The following is a 16,710-nucleotide window of genomic DNA, read 5'->3' on the forward strand; positions in this document are numbered from 1 at the left end:
TCCCATATCTTTCAATTCCCCATTGTTATGTGGAAGTGCACCAGCTACTTTTGCTATGACCATAAATAAATAAACAAACAAACACATACATACATACATAAAGTCACCTTACATATCTTACATGCAACCAGGCCCACCATCTAATCTCATATGATACAGTTTGTCCTTGCACAAATATTTTTGCTACACAGCGTGGGTCCTTCCAGATCTCTGCCTTGTCTGTAGGATGTGGTCTGCATGCACTCATCATTTCTACTTTAATTGTCCTTATACTTCATGCCAGACCAGACATTTAGTAACCAACCCTTCGATCAGTCCACATTGACTTCTGGGGCCGGTTAGCTGGCACGATAGCTAAGAGCAACCACTGCTCTTGTCGAGGACTTAGGCTTGGTTTCCACTACTGTTTGCACCTCCAATCCCAGGGAATCCAACACCCTGCGACTTTCCTGCTGCATGCATGTGCTGAACCATAAGTTCATGCAGGCACATACATAAATAAATAGATAAATAAATCTTTAAACATACGTGCTGGTTCTCTCTCTCTCTCTTTCTCTCACTCTTTCTCTCTCTCTTGCTCTCTCTTTCTTGCTCTTTCCCCCCTTCCTGTCTCTGTCCCTCCCTTTATTTCTCAACAGGCTCTTGCTGTATAACCCTGACAGAATGTGCTATGTAGCCCAGGGTGGGCTTTGAATTCCTAAGAGTTCTCATGCCTTTGCCAGCTGGGATTACAGGCCTGTACCACCACATCCAACTGTGACTTTTGTTTTGTTATTATTGTCTAGTTCCTCATTTATCCTCGCCGACTCTAAACTTGCTCATTTTTTTTCTGAGTCCACCATAAATATTTTCTCCCGCAGGGGGTGTGCTCCAGCAAATAGTTCTGGAGGCTTCTTCCCCTTCTCGCCAAGACAGCATATTGGCATTAGAGAGGCCGTAAAGCAGAACGTGCCTTCTCCTTTGTTATAATCCCTTTGCCATGTATGGAACAGGGCACGCTTGCTGCGGAGACATCATCATCACCAGAGTTCACTGCTAATTTGGAAATCATATCGTTCCCCTTAGCCGTAAGAAATAGACAACACCTGTTACTAGGATTATAAGCAATTTTTTTTGTTTTTATTTTATATCTGTTGAGACAGAGTCCCACTCCTAAAGAGTGTCCCTGTGCCTTGGCTTTGAACTCACAGCAATCCTTCTGCCTCAGTTTCCTGAATGTTGTTATTATGGGTGTGAGTCACTATTCCTGACTTAAGTGTTTTCTCGTTAGCCTCTAGTACAAGGGGGTTCTTCTTGAGGGAGAACACCCTTCTCCATCCTGTGCTCACCTGTGGGAAACACCCTTCTCCATCCTGTGCTCACCTGTGGGAAACACCCTTCTCCATCCGGTGCTCGGAAACACCCTTCTCCATCCGGTGCTCACCTGTGGGAAACACCCTTCTCCATCCGGTGCTCACCTGTGGGAAACACCCTCTCCATCCTGTACTCACCTGTGGGAAACACCCTTCTCCATCCTGTGCTCACCTGTGGGAAACACCCCCTCCATCCTGTGCTCACCTGTGGGAAACACCCCCTCCATCCTGTGCTCACCTGTGGGAAACACCCCCTCCATCCTGTGCTCACCTGTGGGAAACACCCCCTCCATCCTGTGCTCACCTGTGGGAAACACCCTTCTCCATCCGGTGCTCACCTGTGGGAAACACCCTCTCCATCCGGTGCTCACCTGTGGGAAACACCCTTCTCCATCCGGTGCTCGTCTGTGGGAAAGAAGGGAGCTGTCATAGTTCTGACGTACGGTTCCCTCAGAGAATTTTTGCTGTGCTGAAATTCTACTGTACAGTAATATCTAAGAGCATCTAAAGCTGAAAATTGGCAAAGACAGTTATTTCTCTTCTCTCCCCCAGTCTCCACTGCAGGGTCCTTGAGAGGAATGGCATTGTACACAGCAGCCACGTCTTCAGAGAGATGATCTCAGACTCTATGTCAGGGGTCTCCTAGGCTACCAGTAGAGTGGTGTTTGTATGGGAAGGCTCGTGGGACACCACACTTTTGTGGTTGGGATTCGAGTAGTGATAAGATAGAGAGAAAATGAGCCAAGTCCAGGCAAGCCAGGTGCAGAGGTCGTCGGTCCCTCAGGGCAGGCGCACAGGCGTGTTTCACTCCCGCAGCTGTCCATTCCTAAGGCGACATTCAGATACCAGAGACTCAGTGCCCAGCGTTTTCCTGGAGGGCAGTCACGTGACCATCTGTAAGCATCCCAAGAACATAGGCCATGGCCCTTTCACACGCAGGTTAGGCATGTGGCCATTTTCATCACCTAATGAGAGTGTTATCACACTTGTAGTCCCAGCCCAGGAAGCCAGACTCAATCACCTGGCCTCAAGAAGCCAATTAAAACGGCCCAAATTAGTAGTAAAAAACAAGAAAGATTAATTAAATTAATTAATTAATTAATTGGGAAGAGGGAGAAGGAGATCCAGTGGACACTCCCCACCAGGTCCATCTTTAGTCCTGAGATAAGAATAAATTTAGTAGAGGGCCAGGGATATGCTCATCTGAGCAGCCCCGGCCAAGGTGTGGGGATAGGTTCCCTCTGACTGGAGACAGTTTCCCAGGCCTTTTCTCTTCCCATTTCTTGGGTGCATTGTTTCAGAAGTCTGGTGGCTGGATTGAAGACCACCACTGTCTCATAGGATATTCTCGCTGGTTGCTATGGGAATTGTCCTTCAAGCACATCCCTGGGGTGACCATGGGCAGTCTCCTTAGTAACCCTTCCAAAAGAGAGCAGCCAGGCTGCAGGACGGCTGCTTCTGCTCAGCTTGGGAGCTAGGAACAGCCACTGTGGACTCAACAGGTGTTTCAGTATTCTAGATTCTTCTGGTGTGCTAGGCAGCACCATCAGTGATGGCATCTTTTAAAGATGATAAAGTCTCTACATAGAATGCTGCATCTAGAGCAGGATATCGTATGGTTCCAACGCTTGCAGCTGAGAGCCCATTGCTGCTTATCTTCCAACTTCTGCATTCACTGATAGTGGTTTTGTGGTTTGGAAGTGGCCGATGGGGGGGTTGTTGGTACCACAGAAACCAGCACATGCCACAAATCAGACCTTCTCTCTCAAGAGCCCCCCCCCCCCTGGATTCACTCTGCTAGGCAATAGTAAGCGGAAAAGTGGTACATTTATCTGGAATCCCACTTTCCCTTCTATTTTGGATAATACTGTTTCTAAATGATTTTCCATAGCCAGAAAATTTTTGGCTCAAATCTACCTAATTTTGAACATATGTTAGTTTAAACTTTGGAATTCTCAGCTTTAAACCCCAAGCGAGTTGCTGATAATACTGGACTTTTTATAAGTATATTGCCAAATACATAAAGATATATGATCATCTTGAGAGGTTCCGAGTGAAACCCTTGTTTCTGTGTTGAGCAGACTAGAAGCCACATGCTCTGATGCTGCCTTTGCAGCCACATCACCCTTGTCAGTGGCTCGCTAAGAGCCTGTTCCCCTCGGCCTTTCATTAATCTGAACTGCAGTTGGAGAATGGATCAGGGCAAGGAACGTTGTCCATATGCTTTTAGAGAACCAGAGTCACACTTCAGGGTGCCTGTGAGAATAGCATAGAAGAGGAGAGACCAAGCCAGAAAGACAGGGAAGCTGTCTCAGAAGCTCTGTGCTGCACTGTGCAGTCAGGGGATGCCCTGATCCTGATGGAACACGACCCACCACTGAATGTTTGATCACCACAGAGTAGTTAGTTGATCACCACAGTATGGTTGGTCTACCACAGAGTGGTTGATCACTACAGAATGGTTGGTCTGCCACAAAGTGGTTGATCACTACAGAATGGTTGATCAACACTGAATGGTTGATCGTGGAATAGTTGTTCGGTTCTTTGTTTTTGGCTTTTCTAACATTGTCTGTGCTAGATTTTCCCTAATGGTGCATTGCTTTCATGCTTAATAAATGCCAATACTTCTTTGATGAAGAATCCATATTTCCTATGAAGCATCTAAGACCTGCCAATCTTACTTCCCCTGCTTCCTCTGCAGCCAGTTTTGCCAAGCTCTTCCACCTCTTATGTTTCATGATGGTGACTTTTGCCTACATTCCCTGCTCCTCATTCTCTTCCTTCCTTGCCTTCCTCCCTCATCTCTTCCTCTCTTCTTTCTTATTAATTTTTCAACATATAAAGGAGTGGGTTCCAGGGTGACCTTCTCACACATGTATATAATTGCTCCTTGTCCTGCCCACCCATGCATAGTGCCCTCCTCAACCCTTATTGCCCCATTGCTAGCCCCCTCCTCCCTCAAACTGTACTCCTTCTGTTTCCTTCATATCCCATCACCTTCTCTTGCTCACTTCCCCTCCTGTTAGACTTTGTCCCCTCTCATTGGCTGAATTAATTCACTGTCAATTGTTCATGCTGAGAACCAATTATACCATTTCCTTTCAAAATTTAATGCCTTCTCTGACTGTAGATGTTTGCATATCTCTTTGGAGATTTCCCCCATAATTTTACTGTAATTTTCAATGTGCCTCTTTTTTTGTTTACTGTAGCCTTTTTATTTCAGTTTGAAGGTATTTTAGCTTGTTGTACCATACCCTTTGGTACTTAGCTGGATATGTGCATCTGTATTCATCTTGACTTCACACACCGTAAGCTTTAGTGAGATGGAGCTGTGTTAAAACTCTTGGCAGAGTTAGTATTTAATGAGGAACTGTGGGATTTATTCCGTCTTGTCTCCCTCTGTGTATAGACTCATCAGTATTTAAGCCTTGTGTCATGCTGCCGGTATTTTATTTTTTAGGCAGATTCACAGATTGGCCGAGAACATCAGAACTTCTATGAAGCTTCTTTAGAATATGTCTTTAAAATCCAAGAGGTTCAAGAGAAGAAGAAGTTTGAGTTTGTGGAACCGGTAAGTTTTAGCTTTCTTATATGTAACAGCCTCAAAAATTATCTATGAGGAAAGTGCTTAGAGCGATATTTTTGTTTGAAATCATGATCAAAGACAATAGAAAGAAGGGAGCCGTGGAAGGATAAATCCCTTTAGGGCAGAAGATCCCTCTGTGTCTTTCTGTAATGGTGAATGAATGAAAGCACCAGTGAAACCCATAGAATACACAATTCACATGGTGAATTCTGGATTCAGTTAATGTCTATCCATATTGACTCACTGACTGCAATTACTCTACCACAGGAATGCAAGTTCTTAACAGTGGAGACCACTATGTGTGGAATGCAGGATGGGTGCTTGAGGGGGTATAGGAGAACCCTCATTTCTTTAGGAAATCTAAAACTATGCTAAGAAGAAAATCTATTAATCTAAAAAATGGTGTGTGTGTTGCTATGGCAGTGGAGTTTGATTTGTTGGCTTGGGTTTGTCTAGGAAGTGCCTAGGCCATGAAGGGAGCTCAGTTCTGGTTTTAACTGGAGCGCTTTTCCAAAGAGCATGTAACGTGGCTGCGTGCACAGTGCTGAACATGGGTGGCAATCCCAGGGGCTGGAGCCCTGGGGCTGAATAACAATATCAAAAGGAGAAAGCCATCTGAGTGTCCACGCCCCCTCTCTCTTCCTCCTGCTCCCCATGGATGTGAGGAATCTCAGCACCTACACCCTCCACAAACGCTTATGCCTCCCCATTATGACTGACTGTGCCTTCACACCAAAGGCCACAATACCTTTCCTCCTACCTTAAGTTGCTTTTTGTCAGAAATCTGACCACAGGAAAACAAAATTACCTATAAGTGAGAGAATACGCCCTGCCCATACAGCATTTCAGTTACCGAACTTTAGGGTGTACTGAGAAAACCCTAGGGCCCACTGCCCTTCCATGCCCACAAGCTCTTCCTTACAGACATGGGCCCTGCATGCCTTTGCCTGTGAAGTCATTTATTTTTCTAGGTTAGCATAAGAAGTAATGGATCCCCCCATGTGAACAGTATTGCAGAAGAGAACAGGTCAAGATGCTTATTTTATTCTCTTAACATTTTTTCCAAGTACAGTCTAATTTGTAACTGTGTCACTCATGTGAACATCCTTATAAAATGGCATCTCTGGCTGGTCATGTCAGCTCCAGCATCAAGGTAGCCTTGTGGTGCAGATGTATAGACACTGCCCAGACCCCAAGAGATGAGACAACAGGACTGCTAATGCATAGGGCCGCCCAAGAGCCAGGCCATCCTTACTGCCTGTGATAGGCTTTGAGATACTCATTTGTAATAAATATAAAACACACTGTCCCTGCTTTAAGGAGATGATGATAACATAGTGAGAGTATTTTCAAACACAGTTGTCATAATCCATCTCCTCGTGGGTTCCCACTGGATACAGACCATGAGGAAAGAGCAGAGCCTGCAAGAGTGTGGGTTTCCTCCTGAGTCGCAAGTCCTTGGCTTTGGAGTCCACTGACTCAGCCCTGTCACCAGGCACTCTGTGTGCGGTAAAACTAGTGCCTAGGCCAGGAGGATTAAAGAACTCTGTCCATAATTTAGTCTCAGGGATTTAATCTTCATCTTCTGCTACTAGTGTGTGTGGTTTGATGTCTACCTTGAGTTCTAGTAATATTTCTTTTACATAAGTGGGTGCTTTTATATTAGGGGCATAGATATTCAGGATTGAGACTTCATCCTGGTGAATTGTTCCTGTTATGAGTATATAAAATGTCCATCTCGATCTCTTTTGATTGATTTTAGTTTGAAGTCAGTTTTGTTAGAAATTAGTATGGCCACACCTGCTTGTTTCTTTTGTCCATTTGCTTGAAAAACCTTTTCCCAACCCTTTACTCTGAGTAGATGCCTGTCTTTGTAGTTGAGATGTGTTTCTTGTAAACAGCAGAATGTTGGATCCTGTTTTCGTATCCAATCTCTTAGCCTGTGCCATTTTATAGGTGAATTGAGTCCATTAATATTAAGTGATATTAATGACCAGTGGTTGTTTACTCAGGTTATTCTTATTGTTTTTAGTATAGAGTTTGTGTGTCTCCCTTCTTTGAGTTGTGCTGGTGAAGGGTCGCTAGATGCCTGAGTTATTCATCTTCTGTTTGGAACAACCAATTTTACTCCAAATTCTGCTTGCTGAAGAAGTGTCGTTTAATTCTCTTAGGATGAAGAAGTAACTTACTAACAAAGCATTTGGTAATCTAACTAATCTTCATATGACTTTCGGGGGGGCCTTTCTATGACAAAGACCACCACTCATATTCCTGGTCCTCTCCCACTGACTAACCCCTGCCAGAGAGCCCCATTATGATTCTTTTTTTTTAAAAAAAGATTTTGAGTAATTTATATATGTGCTTGGGGTGCCATGTGTGTGGGTGCCCTTGGAGGCCGGAAGAGGGCACTGGAGTTAATATGGTGTATGCCTCCTGATGTGAGTGCTAGGAACCAAGCTTGAACCCTCTGGAAGAGCTGGATGCTCCAATAACTGCAGGTCCCCCCCAAAACACTCATGCTACAGTTAGAAAACCACACTTCTTACTTCTCTGCTTAGAGAACCCCTGTAACACCTGACCCCCCCAGCATTTCTAAGCTGAGGCTCTTTATACACCACAGTATGAGAGCCCAATAATTTCGCCATTTTTCCTGCATATTTCTTCCATATGTGTTTCCTGGTCTTTCTGATGCTGCCCATTCCTGTGCTATTGTTCCTTGTCTTTACCTGCAATGACATTTGCTCATGTGAGTGCCTCTTGGAAAGTGACCTGGGAGTTGCCTCATCCAGGCTTCTCTATGGCCCATTCTGTGTGGAAACACTCAGCTACACCTTTCTATAATAGAACATTGGTGTAATAAGAGGAGATTATAGAGCCATTTGCTCCCAGGTGGCGGGCAGAAGGGACTGTGGGGAAATGGAAGCGTCTCTTCTTTTGAAATGTGTTTTCTTCCCTTCGCCTTATCCCATGGTTTGTGATGCTCAGCCTCCCGTAGCACGTGCCTTTCTTAGGATGGCACTCTGACAACCGCAGTGAGATGTCCTGCACTATCCTGACCGCTGTGTTCCCTGTGGAGTATCTGTGCAGCTGCACAGCACTGTCCCGCATTATCCTGACCGCTGTGTTCCCTGTGGAGTGTCTGCAGTGCACAGCACTGTCCCGCATTATCCTGACCGCTGTGTTCCCTGTGGAGTATCTGTGCAGCTGCACAGCACTGTCCCGCATTATCCTAACCACTGTGTTCCCTGCAGAGTGTCTGCAGTGCACAGCACTGTCCCGCATTATCCTGACCTCTGTGTTCCCTGTGAAGTATCTGTGCAGCTGCACAGCACTGTCCCGCATTATCCTGACCGCTGTGTTCCCTGTGAAGTATCTGTGCAGCTGCACAGCACTGTCCGGCATTATCCTGACCACTGTGTTCCCTGCGGAGTGTCTGCAGTGCACAGCACTGTCCCGCATTATCCTGACCGCTGTGTTCCCTGTGGAGTATCTGTGCAGCTGCACAGCACTGTCCCGCATTATCCTGGCCGCTGTGTTCCCTGTGGAGTATCTGTGCAGCTGCACAGCACTGTCCCGCATTATCCTGGCCGCTGTGTTCCCTGTGGAGTGTCTGCAGTGCACAGCACTGTCCCGCATTATCCTGACCGCTGTGTTCCCTGTGGAGTGTCTGCAGTGCACAGCACTGTCCCGCATTATCCTGACCGCTGTGTTCCCTGTGGAGTATCTGTGCAGCTGCACAGCACTGTCCCGCATTATCCTGACCGTTGTGTTCCCTGCGGAGTGTCTGCAGTGCACAGCACTGTCCCGCATTATCCTGACCGCTGTGTTTCCCTGCGGAGTGTCTGTGCAGTGCACAGCACTGTCCTCCTCTCTAGCTTTGGTCTCCTTGGTGGAGTCCCACATCATTTCTACTTTAGTAACAGGAAGAGCATGCATGGGAGCAATGCAGTGTGTGAGAGAAAGCTGATCTTCCACGTCTATAAAATAATTTGGAGCGAAAATATTGGTTTTACCTGGGCTTCTTAGTGTATATTTTTTGAGAGAGGGTTTCATGTAGTTCAGGCTGGTCTCAAACTTACTGTGTAGTTGAGGTAGCTTTAAACTCTGTATTCTCCTGCCTCTGTCTGGAGTGTCAGGTTGTAGGCATAAACTACCAATTTTAAAACAATTTATTAAACTGTATATACAGCGTTCCTGACAAGTGGAGAGAGGTCTATTAAGATGTTTGTCTTGACTGTTCTTTCTCTAGTTGTGATGTCTGGAGAGCCCTCTGAACAGTTGGTTGGCCAGAGATTTGGGATGAGCGGGGAAAGATATATTTTACTTCAGAGTTTCATAGGACTCCATCTACCATGATTGAGAAAATAAAATGGTTGTGGGAGGTGGCTCAGATCTGGGCAGGTTAGGAAACTAGAGGTCACCGTGGTTGTAAACATAAGCCCCACCTCCGGTCTCTCATTTCCTTCAGCAGGGTCCCACCTCCTAGGCTCCACAGCCTCCCAAGAGGGCAACGCAGCTGGGAGCCACGTGTTGCCCACTCAAACTATAGCTCCATCAGTGGTCTATGTTCCTCCTGCTGCTCTCACAGTTCCCAGGGGGGTTTGTTTGAATGAAATTAAGATGGCTGAGGCTTCCCAGTCAACTTTTACTAAGATCTTTGTGGTCAGCTAGTATCGGTTCCCATTTCATGTGAGTTTAGAAGCATCTGGTCCTGAAAAGACATAAGCCGAGTTTCTGATTTCTCTGTACCTGTCAATCAGTTTGGAGAAAATTTCATCTTAACAGTTTCAAGTTCTTCAAACTGTGAAAGTGGGCTACTTTGTATTTGTTTGTACTTCTCTAGTTTATTTACACTGTGTTCATGGTTTTAAGCATAAGTTTTAAGTTAAATTTACTAAATTAATTCCTAAGTATTTTATTCTTTTAAGGCTATTGAAGATGGGAGTTTTCTTAATGTCGTTTTCAAACTACTTATTTTTAAAGTACCTCAGCATAAAATCAGTTTTATGCACTGAACTCACAAAAGTTGTTTTTTAGTTCTATTAGTTTTGTTTAATGGATTCCTTAGGATTTTATGTACACCAAGTCAGGGCATTTGTCAGTTTCTAGTCTGAATGTCTAGAACTTTTTTTCCTTACCTGACTGCACTGGCTCTAGCTGAGGATCCAATATTGAGCAGAAATATCTAGATGGCCATCCTTGTCTTCTAGAACCTGGGTGAGCGGCCTGGTCAGCCTATCTGGATGGGCATACCTGGATGAGAGGGCTGTTCAGCCTTTCATGATTCAGAATAATGTTAGCCACAGGGAGCATTTTCATCGGTGACTAGGGTTTTAATAGATAAAGCTGGGTGTTTTAGTGGTCCGAGGTGACCGTGGTGTCAGCAAGACTGCTGGAAGGGCTGTGTGGAAAGAGATGGTGGCATTTCTCAGACACCAGGATGGATGACAGTGTGGTTGGCAGTGTGGTTCTATGCAATTAGGGATCTCCTCCATAATGAGCTAAAGTCAGTCTATTCCTGAGGCTGCGTAGCGTAGGTGGGAGAATGCCTGCTCAGCGTGACGGAAGCCCTCAGTCTGAGCTCTAGTTAGTGCCACGTAAACCAAGCATGGTGGTATGGCCCTGTAACCCCAACATTTGGGAGACAGAGGCAGGAGGATCCATAGCTCAGGGTCATCCTTTGCTACATAGATACATAGTTAGAGGCCAGCCTGGGATAATTGACAGAACTCTGAAAAATAAATTATAAATAATAATTGACTGATAACCAGGTTTAAAAAAATGAGTAACATTATCCAAGCATTTCCAGCCTGGTTTGGGCAGCAAATTCCTGCAGGAACTCCTGCAAAGCTCCTCCCACCTTTAGTGCCAGGTTATCCCTTTTCCCAGCCACATCTAGTTTTCTGGGTAACTAGTGATGAATCCTTTGGGAGCATCACATAATTTGGTGTGGAGAATCCTCCACAGGCTCGTGTATTTGAACATGCGTGTGCTTTGGTGTGGAGAATCCTCACAGGCTCGTGTGTTTGAACATGCGTGTGCTTTGGTGTGGAGAATCCTCCACGGGCTGATGTGTTTGAACATGTGTCTCAAATAAGTCCCCAGGTGTTTTGTGTGTTTTGAAGTAGCTGGTGCACAAGTGCCCTGCTCACCCGTCACGCAGTGCTGACCAAGGGGTGGGGCAAATTAGGATCTTCAAACACAGTGTCAGTGTTGACTTTTGGTCTGGTTTGGGGACTAATAAATGCTAATTTTACTCTCCACCCTAGGGAAATAGTAAAGTGTGATAGGAGGTGGTCCTGGTGCTATAGGAACGAACCTTGGGAAAGACAATTGCCACTAAGCCTGGTCATGCCAGTGTGCCCAGAACCCACATGGTGGAAGGAAAGCGCTGACTCCTTCCTGAAAGTAGTTCTCTGACCTGTATGTGTGCACCGTAGCGCACACTCACACACGTCCATATATACACAGAATTACAAGCGTAAACTGGAACTATGTGGCAACTGGTAATTATCATCATCGATATTTTTGTACAGGTCACGTTTACTTTACTCTAAGCTTAGGCCCATCTTTCCCACACACCCAGATCAAGCCACTGAGCACAGATGATGGGAATCTGAGAAGGACAGTTCTTCATCCGGTCTTTCTGCTCAGCCTCAATGGTTTAAAGTCATGGAATTTGTCAAGCATGCTAGCAACTAATACACGTACACAGTCCTTTAAAAAAAAAGATTGTGCTCTGCTGCCATCTAGGGGCCATTATTCCACGCACATTTTTGTTTAGACTTCCCCAAGGTTCTTTCAAAGCAATGTTCTTCAGAGGGAGAAGGTAACAGCTCGTGGTGTGGTGTTGTTTTTTCAGACTAATTTATTTTATTTTGTGTGTATGACTTTTGCCTGCATGTACGTACTGCACCATATGTGCACTTAATACCCAGAGGCAAGAAGAGGGCGTCAGATCCCTGGAACTGGAATCACAGAGGGTTATAAGCTACCATCTAGTATCCAGGTTTTCTGCAAGAAGAGCTAGTGCTCTTACCTGCTGAGCTATCTTTCAAGACTCTGGTGTGTAGTTTTTTGTACTTCAATAAAACTGTGCCTTCCCTACCGAGTGCTTGGTATTCATTGTGACAGAAAATGGACTCCTCCCACTTAGTGGGTCTACAGCCCACTGACGAGACTGGCACGTGGGTTTCTGTCTGCACTGCAGCCTCTGCCTCAGCAGCGCTGGATAGAGAGCTGCCCTGCAGCCGCTGCCTCAGCAGCGCTGGATAGATAGCTGCGCTGCAGCCACTGCCTCAGCAGCGCTGGATAGATAGCTGCGCTGCAGCCTCTGCCTCAGCAGCGCTGGATAGAGAGCTGCCCTGCAGCCGCTGCCTCAGCAGCGCTGGATAGATAGCTGCGCTGCAGCCACTGCCTCAGCAGCGCTGGATAGATAGCTGCGCTGCAGCCACTGCCTCAGCAGCGCTGGGCAGGCGCTGCCTCAGCAGTGCTGGATACAGAGCTGCACTGCAGCCGCTGCCTCAGCAGTGCTGGATAGAGACAGCCTTAGTGAGACCCAGGTGCCAGGACCCTGAGTTTCAAAGTATAATTCACAAACGGGTCTCAGTAGAGAATGCTGGTTCTCTACAGTGTCTGTCCAACTACTTTCAGATGAGAGCATCAGCGAACTCACATAGAATGAGTGACTTGGCAGACATCAGAGGTCTTTTTCTCTGTGGGAAGGGGTGTTTAAGGTAGTTGTGGACACCTGACACTTCTGTAGGTATCTAATATTTTAATATTTAATGTAACTGAAGGCCAGAGTCTCAAGCCAGATACCATGAACACACATACATCATGGATTCATCTGACCTGACGATAACACTCCATCAATTGACAAATTCATATTTCTGACACAAGTGTCCCGCCCCCCATATTCAAAGCAGTCAGAATATTAGAAAAGTTGATTTGGGTGTATAAGCTATTTTGTAGATGTATTGCAATGTGTTTAAAATATCTTTCCTGTTAATTTAATTAACTTGGTAGCTCATGATGGCTTTAAAATGGCGCTTGCCCCTTTGACATCTAGTTCACAGTGAGACAGTTCTGTCGTGGGATAATCACAGACACAGCAGAGAAAGCGCTCCTCTAACGACTTCCTACGCTGTCCCATGGCTAGCACGTACGTTAGCTGTGTGCTTCAGAAGGATTTTAACGTTTTACCTTTGAAGAAGCCTCGAGCTACACCTTAAGAGCCTACCCGAAAGCATTTAAAATCCAGTTTTAAGTTCCAATTTGCTCTAAACTGAAGATTAAAATTAAATGAAAAAAAGTAACAACTTAAGAAAACATTTAGAAAGTGTGAGACTCTTTGAAATGAGCATAACTCTATATATGTTCAAAGAAAACCATGACATCATCGTTTTCCAGTAGAACCGGCTCTCAGGTATTGACACTCTCAACACACATACAGGATGGCGCTCCTGCCTCCGCAGCCAGGAAGAGGCTGCTCACAGATGAAAATGCTTTCAAATTGCCTTTCTTTAATTTGAAGATAATAAATAAGAGTATATAAGTCTTTTGAAAATGTGTTTCACTTTGTTGCATTAAGAAACAGGGCTGACTGAGTTAGTGGTCAAGGTGTAGAATAAGATTACAGTGAGTCACATAAAATATCAAATCAATTCTTTTTCTAGATACACTTATTATATAAATAGACATGTCCCATTATTTTATAAGCCTTCCTAACAGATGCAAATGCATAGCAATTAAACACGAATACATTTTTTTATTCCAAGGCTAGAAATATGGCATTTCTTTTCTGGAGATTTTGCTCAAGGTGGGAAAGATAATGTGATTCCATGTTTTGGCTCAACTCTTACCAACTTTTGAGTTCTTCTTGCTAAAAACCTTCTCTAGCCAATTCCAGGATCTGTGCTGCCACCTTGTGGTGTCTTTTGTCTCTCTCTGGACAAACTGTTGCTTGCCTTGACCTGCTGCTGTCTGTGACTTTCTGCTCTTTCTCTAATCCCCGTGCATCTTCTGTTTTGGCTAGAGACCCTTCCTGACTATCCATGATCCCCCTTAGAGGCCTCGGTGGTTTTTCATGGTTTGTCTGTGGCAGAACCGTTCACCTGTTCATGACCAGACAGAGACACGAGACGAAATGGCAACGCTCTGTGTTTCTGACCCACAGTCATGATTCCCCGGCCAAATGCATTGATGGAAATTCGTTACTCTGAGAAATTAGAGTGAGATATATTTTTCTGATATTTAATATTGAATGATCTTTTCATATATGACAGAGCAGACTTTTATGATTTTGTGTATGTTTTTATCTTTGCAGCTTTTGTCCTTCCTTCAGGGTTTGTTTACGTTTTACCACGAGGGATATGAACTCGCCCAGGAATTTGCACCATACAAGCAACAGCTGCAGTTCAACTTGCAGAATGTAAGAACGCACCTGCCCTCCCGTCATGCCTTAGCAACGGCCTCAGAGTGACTCAGAGCCAAGTCAGACTTTGTCTAAGTATGGTGAACCGCAAGTCCACTTTATAGATGTCCTCATAATTTATTTCCTAGTGACATGACAAGTTGAACATATGTAAGAGAAGAACTGATTTATGTTAGAAAAATGTATATGACTGCGTTTTATATAAGTAAATGTTACCAAGGAGGAGGACCCTGAGTCACCTGGCATTCTTGTTAGTTTAGTGGGTGACGCAGGATGCGTAGAGTCTGGGGTTCCCAGGCGCTGTGTCCAGTCTAACTAATTCAGTGTTATAGATGTGAATTTCTGTACGCTCCTCACCACACACAAACAACAACAGTAAATACACGTGGTGATTGCATACATTATTTAACCAGATTATAGAAACGATTTTACAATATATACAGATATCAAAACATCACAGATACCCACGGTGTGCTTCCCTTTTATCTGTGACATAAGCTAGGAGCAGAGGAGGGACTGCTTGGATTTAAGCAGTATTTGTCCATTTTCAATATGAACGTTCAAGTCTTCACACCCTATTGCCTCATATCTGTGAAATCATATGTAAAACAGGTGCCACTGATTGTTGGCATGTAAGTTTAAATGCAGTTTTGAAGCTATCAGAAGCACCGCATTAAAGAACAGGTATGAGTTGCTCACAGGCTGTCCATTTCTACAGCTCACTTTGCAAAGCCCTTTACTTCTGTCATTCTCAGGACACATAGTGACACTTCCACTGTTGCTCACCACATTTGTGCCATTGCCAAGCCTGGGGAAGAATGAAGTCCTAATGCTGAGTCTTGAGTCACTGAAACCCCAAGAGCATAGCATTCTAGACATACTAATGAAGGAAACCTTCACTCAGCCTTCTATAAAGGCGTGTTTCTGCATGCTGGGTCTTTTTTTCTTGGAGACTAGTGACTGCGCTATTGAGCTAGTGTGTCCCTGAAGAACCAGCAATTGGATTTTTCTAATCATGTTTGAGTTTCAGCTTTTACTTAACTGAGATTCCCTAGTGGGAATGATTTCACCTTTAACTCATTTGCACTGTTTTTTCAATGTGGAAGGCAGTTGTCTGTCTTCAGTAAAGATTAAACAGGGAAATTACAGACACCAGAGAGGTTTTATGAGTTGTTTCTGTATTGGCTTCAATTACCACAATTCAAAGAGGAAAAAGGAAGTACTTAAAAATAAACAATCCTTATGTTTTAAAGAAAAAACCAACAAGACAGTCCCCAGAAAAAGACCCTAATCTACTTTAAGGTTCACTTCTCTGTGGACCATAGAGAGATCTTGGGGGTAAGCTGTGGTTTTATGTTTTCAGACACACTTTGTTATGTTGATGTGTTTTACGTGTAAAACAGATTCTTTTGGAGAAAATCTTATTTTTTTTCTACAGCTTACCGAAGCTTATTATCAAGTGTATGAACTCTTAGTCTCAAAAGAGGCAGGAACCTGGTTTTCATATGGATACATTTTACAGCAGCCTTCTAACAACTATGATAGCCCTTCCAAAATCCAAACAGTGTGATGTCTTTTCAAAAAACCTTCCAGCTGAGATGCGGACTGGGACTGAGCTTGTTTGAGTAGCCACCCTAACCTACCCAAGTGATATATTTATTTGTGAGTTCATTACAGCAAAGTGATTTTATTTAATTCTTAAACAATCATAAAACATGAAAACAAAAACGGGCCTTTGGGAAAAGAGGGGATTTTTAAAAACTTGTTCTTTGTCACATATATCAAAAGCTTCTTCTTTTTTTCTTCTTCAAAAGAGATTAAAGTCTTATGTATCTACTTTCAATCTTAGCTATCTGAAGCTAGTATATGCTCAATAATTTTAGTTGCTATAGTTCACCAGGGAGTATGAAGACAGAAAATCTCTCACATAATCACAAGGAGCATCAGAGAAAAATGTAGACAGTTCTCTGGGAATGCCTCCACGAAACGGACTCAAAGCCAATGCATGGCTCAACACAGCAGAGTTTCTTTATGTTGACTAGAAGCAGAGGATCAAGGTCACCCTGACAGCTTTGCAGTTTTGAGATTTTAGTTGAGAAGTTCCACAGATGTGGTACAAAATGTTCAGCGAGTTTGTTCTTTTTCTCCCCTTCAGACAAGGAATAACTTTGAAAGTACTCGACAAGAGGTAGAGAGATTGATGCAGCGGATGAAATCGGCCAACCAGGATTACAGACCACCCAGCCAGTGGACCATGGAGGGCTATCTTTATGTCCAGGAGAAAAGTGAGTCCAGAGACCAATTTGTGGTGTTTCTTACTTTTCCATGTGTGTAGG

The 16,710-nt window shown here is 44.4% G+C and overlaps 1 protein-coding gene across 1 annotated transcript in view; it reads left to right on the forward strand.

Annotated features, from left to right (window-relative positions):
- The window catches only part of Arhgap42 (Rho GTPase activating protein 42), a 216,040-nt gene that overhangs the window by 158,274 nt on the left and 41,056 nt on the right, over positions 1 to 16,710 (forward strand). Inside the window, exons 6-8 of the mRNA XM_075966834.1 lie at positions 4,813 to 4,923; positions 14,267 to 14,371; positions 16,530 to 16,659. Of these exons, the coding sequence (XP_075822949.1) occupies positions 4,813 to 4,923; positions 14,267 to 14,371; positions 16,530 to 16,659 (346 nt within the window). The remainder of the gene's footprint in view (positions 1 to 4,812; positions 4,924 to 14,266; positions 14,372 to 16,529; positions 16,660 to 16,710) is intronic.

Source organism: Microtus pennsylvanicus, chromosome 3 (genome assembly GCF_037038515.1).
Source record: "Microtus pennsylvanicus isolate mMicPen1 chromosome 3, mMicPen1.hap1, whole genome shotgun sequence".
Lineage (NCBI taxonomy): Eukaryota > Metazoa > Chordata > Mammalia > Rodentia > Cricetidae > Microtus > Microtus pennsylvanicus.